Genomic DNA, 8,641 nt, shown 5'->3' on the forward strand with positions numbered 1-8,641 from the left:
CACCTTTTTCCTACTCTGATAGGCATACAATGCCAAAAGGAAATTGCAAACGTTTCTATCTTTGATAGTTTTAAAAGCTCCCATTCTGCTGGTCAGTTAAAGCTGAGCCCCCAGCTGTCAACAGTGGAAGCAAACCGCTACTTTGACTTTTTATTCTCAGTCTCTCTCGTGTTTGGGTTTGTCCTGAATTTCAGTGAAGTTAGTTTTTGATGCGATTCCATTCTCAATCATAAAAAGAGAACCTGTGCTGCCAGTTTCAATGCACTGTATGCAGTTATTGGAAACCCCATGACTTTACTGGAAGCAGTCCTGACTGTTTATTTCCATCTCCATTTGTTTCCCATTACTTTGCATCAGATGTGTGGTTCTGTGTGTTCTGTAAAAGCTTTGATCTGTTAATCACAGTCAGTTAAGCCATAATTATAGGGTGGCCCTCCGACTCTCCCGCAGTGACCTCGACTATGTCATCTCTTTAATAACTCTCGTAGACCAGATCACATCCACACCGTCCGCTCAGCAACATGTGTTTATCCTATTTGTTTTTTTAAAATCTTTTCCTGGAAACAGGAGACAGTGAGCAGTTGAACCTGTTCCTCGTGATCCAGTAGGATGTGTTGTTGAACTCTCATGTGTAGATGTAGACCATGCACACACATGTGTAAAGCAAGCCACTAGTTTGTGTCTGCATGTGAAAATATGGAAAATCTGAAAACCGTTTAAATCAAACGAATTCGGCCGCTTTTGATCGAGACCTTGTCTGTATAGTCTGATTAAATGACCACAATAAGTGGATGTTTGTAATGTCTAACCAAAACCCCATCTACTAAACGTCTTACACTTAGTATAGTGTGCTTTAGAGTGTGTCACTGTACACAGCCAACAGATTGGGATGACACTTGTCAAAGCCACAGGGAGAGACTTTCCTCATGAGCTCATTCAGTGTCCTCACTGTCCAATGTTTCCTGCAGTAGATACTCCATTAAGTCGTCGACTATTCAGCAATGTTTCCTCCAGAAAGAGATTATTTGTGGCGCTCAGCCGGGGGACCGCACGCTCCTTCAACCAACACTATATCTATATATATATATATATATATATATATATATATATATATATATATATATATATATATATATATATATATATATATATATATATATATATATATATATATATATATATATATATATATATATATATATATATATATATATATATATATATATATATTAAAGAGCAGGTCAGCAGTAATGGAGATGTGCAGATAGCAGCCTTGTTATTGGCTGCAGGTCCAGCCCCGGCTCTCACAGAGGAGATCAAGGGGAGAGGAAGGCGGAGCCACGTTTGATTTCAGGCTTCGAGACCCGAGAGATAAATCAGCCAATGTCCACTCAGCCAATGTACTGGTGGTCATACACAGACCGACCGTCTGTGTAAAATGTTTGTATTTTTACTGAGATATGTGCTTAGTTTCTCTATTGCTGAATGCTAGATGTTTAGTTTCGATGGCTGCAGCAATGTTTATACAATTTGTAGGAACGTTTCAGTAGTGGGATGACGCTGGCTCATGTTCTTTGTTTTTTGTTGTTGCATGAATTCAAATGCTTCTCAGTTAATGTGTCTCTTTACTGCAGTATGAAGTTATGATGGGAATAAAAACCATGAAAGCAATAGTTACGTACTTCCCTCTACTAGTCCAGTGAAACCAAGCTGAAGGTACAGTTTTAAACCTTTTCACACATCTTTAGAGAATCCTCGTCCATGAGCCTGCAGCTTCCCATCCGTTCATCATCTATTTCTTTAAGGAGATGACCTTGATAAGAAGAGGCTGAGCACTATTTTGGGTGATTCTGCTCTTTGTCCTCTAATGGACCTACATAGCATCGCAGTATGAGTGATGTCTGTCTAAACTTTCAGGACATAAAAACACAAAGATCATCCTCGTGCGGACAGACTGCCTTTGGGTTTGTTCTGTGTACTTTCTCTGCCATGACAGCCGTAATGAACGCCGGCCTGCTGTTGTCTTTAATGAAGCCTGAAATTGAACATGGAATGGTTAACAATGTGAGTTTGACAGACACTGAAAGTGACAATAGAAACTTCAGATGCGTGATTAATGTAACGTTTGGAATTTCTGCCTCATAAATAGTTTTGAGGAACCAATCCTTTATGTGTAATGAGGAACAGTTGTTTCATGTTGGCCTCTGGTGAGAAGGTCACACTGAAGCTTGGTTTTATGACCACAATGCATTGCAGTTTAACGTCTTCAATTATTCCTTAAGATACAAAATGTCACTTCTGCCAATCAGTGTCTTGTTTTTCCTTGAGAAGGCCGCTTTGCTTCCATGGCTCTGAAACATTCTCAAGTTGATGTTTCAGCTGTGTCACCTCGTCACACAGTCGCAGCTGCTTTGAGGGGGCTGCTAATTGAATTGTTCGTGAGGAAAAAAATCTGATTTGCAGCCTGAATGAGCAGCTGTTTCCTGAGGTTAAGTTAAAAAGGTCTAAGGTGAAAGTCAACGCTTAACAGGCAACCGAAGCCACTGGCTGTGTTCTCGACAACATTGCCTCCAGAAGATACGCACCCACATTATTAAGGACACAGCATTAGTCCAGGTATTGCCATTTTGTGAGAACACATTGCCTGTTGCTTCTTGGGGTCTGCAAAGCCCCGGTTTGTCTTTTTTCACTTGCTGCCCGCTCACAGACAGACTGCCTATTCTGCTTATTTAGCTCCGCTTTTGTGATGCTATTCAAACCTCCAGTCAATGAGGACTTCCAGTACAGCAAACTCTCTTTTTTTTTTAATGTGAACGCTTTATTCAGTAGCCACTGGCCTTGACTAACGTGTCCGAGTTCCTTCCTGTGTAATAGGATTACATTTCTGAGCATCAACAGCAGAATTAATTATGGCTGAAAGGCTGTGTTTGGTGATTTGCTGGATTTGTTTCAGGGACCTCTTGCAGACTTTCCCTGTGATGTACTGGCATTGAAAAAGTATCTCAAAAATGTGTGAGAGATCTTAAACGGTGATAGAGCTGTGAGGACAGAGAGCCACGGCTTTCACTGCTTGACGTTTCTAGGACTGTACCAATTTCTTTTTTTTAAATCAAAAAATGAGGATCACTACTCCGCTTCCTTGTCGCTGCGCACTGTTAGCTTTGATAGAACTTGATCTCTGGCCCACTTTTAGAGCACACCATCCACAATATACACCGTGGTCAAATGGTTATGAATGGATGTGGTTTTGTGTCTCATTTGCCTGTTTAGTATCCGAGTGCCGGAATAGCAGTGTTTCTTTTAAAAACTTTTTTTCAAAAACATTCTCGTTATGACTTTTACATTTGTTCTCGTTTTTGTTTTTAACACGACACAGAAAGAGGGGATCCCCTCCAGTTTTCCAGTCGCACCACACTAAAGAGAAAAGACAAACAAAAACCAAAAGTTACCACTATAATTACTCTTTAACAAATTACACTTTTGTTCCAATTCTTTTCACAATACTTTTCCTTATCTACCTTTCTCTTACCATCATTGCACTTTCAAACAAATAGAGGTTGAAGGAAAAAATGGTTTTGAGTTTTAGAACTTCAACGAACAACTGTTTTGTTTTTTAAGGAACTTCAGTCCGTTGACTGAACACCAGACATCATTTCTCAGTGGAAATGGTCCAAAATTAGCATTGCGTGGCTGTTTTTGGCTTCACAGATGGCATCAATCGGTGGAATGCTAAACCAAATGTTTTCCCCGCCTTACTTCTGAAGCAACGTAGAAGCAAAGGTTCCAGGTTTGGTTTGGGGTTCCAAGTAAAATAATGACATGAGGGAGCTTCCAGTGGGGCCCCACAAACTCTTTTAACTGGTGTTAAAAGCGGAAGATGTGTTGTCAAAACTCCTGAAGCCTTTTCCCCTTCTCTCCAACGTAAAGATCCCTTCCGGAGCCTCTCGCTTGTTTGTGGTTGAACTGTAGTAGAATGGGAGTGACGGATCAAAGAGCCGCCCACAACAATAAAAGCTGAGCCCGTGGAGTGTCGACCCCCAGACCTTAAGCTCTTCATTACTGCAGCTCACGGCTAATTATTGTGGACGGACAGTCCTGAGTTGCCCAACCCTCCTCACAACAGGGTGGTCATTTCTCACTGCCACTCCTAGTTCCTGACTTATACACATCTGAGGTCAAGAGGCAAGGAACCTCCCTGTGCCCTTCACCCCCATCCACCCAGGAAACCAACATCTCCCTCTGGAAAACAAGACATCTGAAGAGAATACAGTGTTTTTGCCCGCTATTGAAGCAGAAATGTTCCCACATGCTCCCCTTACCGTGCAGCCCCGTGACTTTATGCCGACTGTATAGTGACCACAGACCACATCCTCCAGAGCATGTGTGACCATTGCAGATGGTGTTGTGAGCTAAGATTAGCTGGCAGAGGTATTTTTGAAAAACACATTTACTCCAAAAAGAGATTGTGAGCTGTTAGCTGTGCACCATCTGTTGATTTTAAATGCAGCAATGGCTGCCGTCATCAACGTACATGATCTCACATGGATGTTTTCAGAGGGCCCTTATGTCCCGTCAATAATTGCTTTGCAGCATAAGCCTGTCATATTTGCAATCGGATATTGATGCCATGTGGCGGCAATAAATCTGATCCGTATCTGCAATGTGTGTTGCCTTCATCCTTTATCTCAGCACCGTCACCGCACTAAAATAAATGTCACTGCCGAGTAATGTGAATAGGAAAACAAGTTCAAATCTAGACAGCCGCTGATTGTCACGGGCCAAAAAAAAGGACATTTTCTCTGATGAATAGGAAGATGTGTGTTGCTGTTACTCATCCGGCCATCATGTTGCTTCACAGCCGCCATGTTTTCCACTGAGGCTGCAGAATTCACTGTCCTCCCATACCACATGGATCATGTTGGGACCGTTTAGGACCTTCTCAAATAGCTTCCGTCCGTATAGTACACGGACTCTTTGATGTCACACAGCCCCCCTCTTAAAAACACTGCACATCTGCAAAAATGTTCTTAGCAGCAGGAGGGCCATTTTATTTTTATAGATGTAACCCAAAGAGCCGTGGTCAACTTCATTTTGAAGGTGATATTTGAACTAATGCCGTAGCTTTGAACACTTTTATTTAGCCAATATGATTTACATCCTTTTCATTTCAGGTTCATCCCCTTAAGGATGTGACATTTTATCTTCTTTGACTCCGTCCTGTTTAAAAGTTTTGTTGAACAGGTGTTGTTAATGGGGGTTGTTCTTTTAATCGGGCTGTTTTTGGGCCAATGCCGTGTTCCAGTATCAAGTTCCTATATGGCTAATATTTGAGCAAACGCAGAGAAACATGGACATCATATTGGAGCCCTCTTTAAGTACAGCCTATGGCTATGGGGTCGGTGTTTAGTCGCCTTGTACGGTAGCCGTTGTTTGGTCTGCACTACTTCTGAGGAACTGTCTCGGGTCTCTTTTGGCTACAGTAGATGTTTGACTTGTTTTTTATTTTCCATGCAAGTAGGCTACAATTTTCTTGTCCGATCTCGTGTCGTATGCTGAGAGCAGGTACTTCCTGTATCGTCGTTCGTAGCCATTGGGCCATAGAGCTTATTTAAGAATGTAACTGTGTTTTAGCAACATTAAAAGTATGCATAATGTTGCTTAGTTATTGGGTTACATGCCATTCCACGTCAGGGAACATGGTAATGCATCACGTTACTGCAGTGAAGCCAGTGTAAGCCAATCGGGTTACTTGACACTTTGCAGTCACTCGATAAGAGACGACACACAGAGGAGCGGTTTCCTGTGATTAATTATTATTTTTTTATATATCCTAGGAGGTATTAAACACTTTGCTCTCCTGTAATAAAACATCGTGCATTGTCAATTGATAGGTTGGCAAAACGCACCCTTATATTTAAACCTCCTTTCCTTTTAGCCACGAATAATGCACCACATGAAAGCAAACTGGCGGTGCATGCATTCAGAGTATCAAAGCTCAGATATACTCAAGCGTTCGATGGTTGATTGATTATTATATATCCAAAATAAAACAAAAAATCAATCCTATCCCACTACAGAAATACCAATCCAGTCTTTTCTTTCTTTTTTAAATCTGTAGCCGACCTATGTGCAGAACAGTATAGACATGCGTGAAGGGAAACCAAAGAAAAATGGTGCCACTGGTCTGCCCCAAGACCGCACTGAGGGCTCTGCTGCCAACAGCGCCTCCAGTAATTATAGACCAGAGCTCTCCAGGCTCAACTGAAACTAAACCCCCTATTTCATGCTTGGTATTTGCTCTTTTCAGGACATGAGTACCCCGTGTTTAAAAACTGTTATTTTTGGGCTGAAACTGGACTCTCCTCTGTGTAGAGTTCAGCCTGCCGGAGTTTAATTTTACAGCTTACTGTCCAGTCGAGGCAGTAGCAGCTTCAAAGACTTGTTGACACCGCAGCTCATATTCTCTGATGTCTTGTTTAATAATGACTGCTGTCGATGTATCCGACTGATATGTTGATACTCTCTACTGCTAGTAAACCTCCCGTCGCTGTAACTCACTGACAGTATAATCAAATAACCATTGATTTTTTGATAGGAAGCTGATTAACTGGATCTGGATCTTGAATCCATTTATCAGTGCTCTTCCAATGACGGTGTTCGGCCCAGGACCATCCAGATCACACACACACACAACACTTACCGGGCTCTGCTGTTGTTGTGAAGGCCCCTGTGCTTGTATTGCTCTTCTCCAAAAGACTGTGTGGTCCGTGTGCTGGTGCTCTACTCATGTCGGGGTGGAAGTGACTGTGGGCCGCTGTAATTGGCCTACAGGATGGGTGGGTAGCATCTAGGATGGCACAACAGCCTGCTGGAGCCTGTGGATTTTTATGTTTTTAATGATTTTGATGTTCGGTGCACACTGCTCTACGTCCAAATGGCTCTTTTCTCTTCTTGGTCCACTGTGGACCTGATGTAACATCGTTCTGCTTTTGTTTGTGCTCTCATGCTTTGTCTTGTCATGGGGGCACTTAAGCTGTTGTTTGCTCTGCCTTGAGTGCTTGTCCTATTTTCACAGTGACCCAATATATGTCTGGTTGGACTAGTTTTGCAGATTGGACCAGTTCTTGGCACAGCATGCTAATTTATTTCATATTGTGTATCTGTTCCGTCCCCACAAAGCATTCCTGCCAATACAAACTCATGTTTTGGAGGTGAAGAGTTCTCTCAAGCCTTTACAGCTGGAGTTCTGTGACATGTTTGGGTTATCAGGGCAGTTAGCAGCATATTAATTTACCATTTTCAAAGATGGATCAAGTCTGATTTATGGGCTTATTTTTACCATTGTTTATGTAGTGTTTTCTAATATTGATGACTGTTTCTTTTCTTCTCTTTTCTCCCTCCCTACTGTCAATAGTCACAATGAGCGGAAGGTGACTTGCAAGCATCCTGTCTCAAGCTTACCCTCACAAGACAATTGCATCTTTGTCGTCAACGAACAGTAAGTCTCTTGTTTTTTGCTGTAAGAATGCCACTTAGCATGTCTGAGCACTACAGTGTGCTGTTGCAACACCGAATGTGTAGGCAACATTGCCCAAGCCTGTGTTGTGCAACCCTCTTCTATTCAGTGCTTCTTCACTTATTCATGTTCATGAAAAGAATTCCTTAGAAATAAGAACTAACCGTCGGAATGTAAATGCCAATTGAAAGACTTCTTATGCATGTCCTGTTGAATAAGTTGTATTTATTGCACAGTTGAGCTGCTGTTTTCTGCAAGCGCCATTGATGCTAAGGGCCGACGATAACAAAGCCTTTGTACCGCGGATCCGTCAGCTAGTAGCAATGAGATGAGTCACGGTTGGTCCCTCGTTCATGGCCCTTTCAGTTGTCATAAGTAAAAAATATACAACGTTACGTCCATGTGATCATCTGCGTTCAGCACAACAACAATCACATGTCTGCCCTCATGAGTGGATCAGAAGCCAGTCATCTCTGACTTTCACTTCCAGGAGAATTACTCTCTGAATATGTCAGACAACACTTAGTCAATTTCTTTCCATCTCAGGGATTGTCAGTACTCCCATTTCCAGTTTCATCCACCTTTAACTCCACCCGTGGGTGACTTATAGTGAGGTGTTTGCAGGATGTCCAGATGGCGATCCATAACTTCGGCCTCCTTTGCAGAATCACTCAAATGTACATCCGTGTCCCTGTTCAGAATATAAATGTTCTGGACTGTTTGCATCGCAGCCCCCACCATGACAGTAGCCTCAACTTTGATCTCTCACCCAAGTCATCTTAGCGTAATATTGCACGACATGAATCAGCTCCACTCAGCTTCTCATTTCCCCCATAAACCCCCCCCCCCCCCCCCCCCCGTCACAGCAGATCCTCCACAATGTGATATTGATTGCGCAGAAGTGATGTCGTCCCAACTGGTGTCACTTATTCTGTTGAGCAATGAACGCTGATTGAAATATTTTCTGCTTCAAGACATGAAATGTCACTCCCACGTGTGAAATAATGGCCAAAGTCCAATAACGAGTGGAGTCAGAATTCCCTGAAGTCCCATTAAGGACACCAGTTTATGATTTATTGAGTTTTCTCGTCTCACCAAATTCTTATGAGTGAGGATGGAGTAAAT

The 8,641-nt window shown here is 42.3% G+C and overlaps 1 protein-coding gene across 1 annotated transcript in view; it reads left to right on the top strand.

Annotated features, from left to right (window-relative positions):
* Window positions 1–7,502, top strand: part of LOC142947911 (pleckstrin homology domain-containing family A member 5-like) — a 34,555-nt gene extending 27,053 nt beyond the window's left edge. The window contains exon 4 of the mRNA XM_076089782.1: window positions 7,415–7,502. Within this exon, the coding sequence (XP_075945897.1) occupies window positions 7,415–7,502 (88 nt within the window). The remainder of the gene's footprint in view (window positions 1–7,414) is intronic.
* The last annotated feature ends 1,139 nt before the right edge of the window (window positions 7,503–8,641 follow it).

The sequence above is a fragment of the Anarhichas minor genome, unplaced genomic scaffold (assembly GCF_050575085.1).
Source record: "Anarhichas minor isolate MPS153535 unplaced genomic scaffold, ASM5057508v1 ptg000011l, whole genome shotgun sequence".
NCBI classification, from domain to species: Eukaryota; Metazoa; Chordata; class Actinopteri; order Perciformes; family Anarhichadidae; genus Anarhichas; species Anarhichas minor.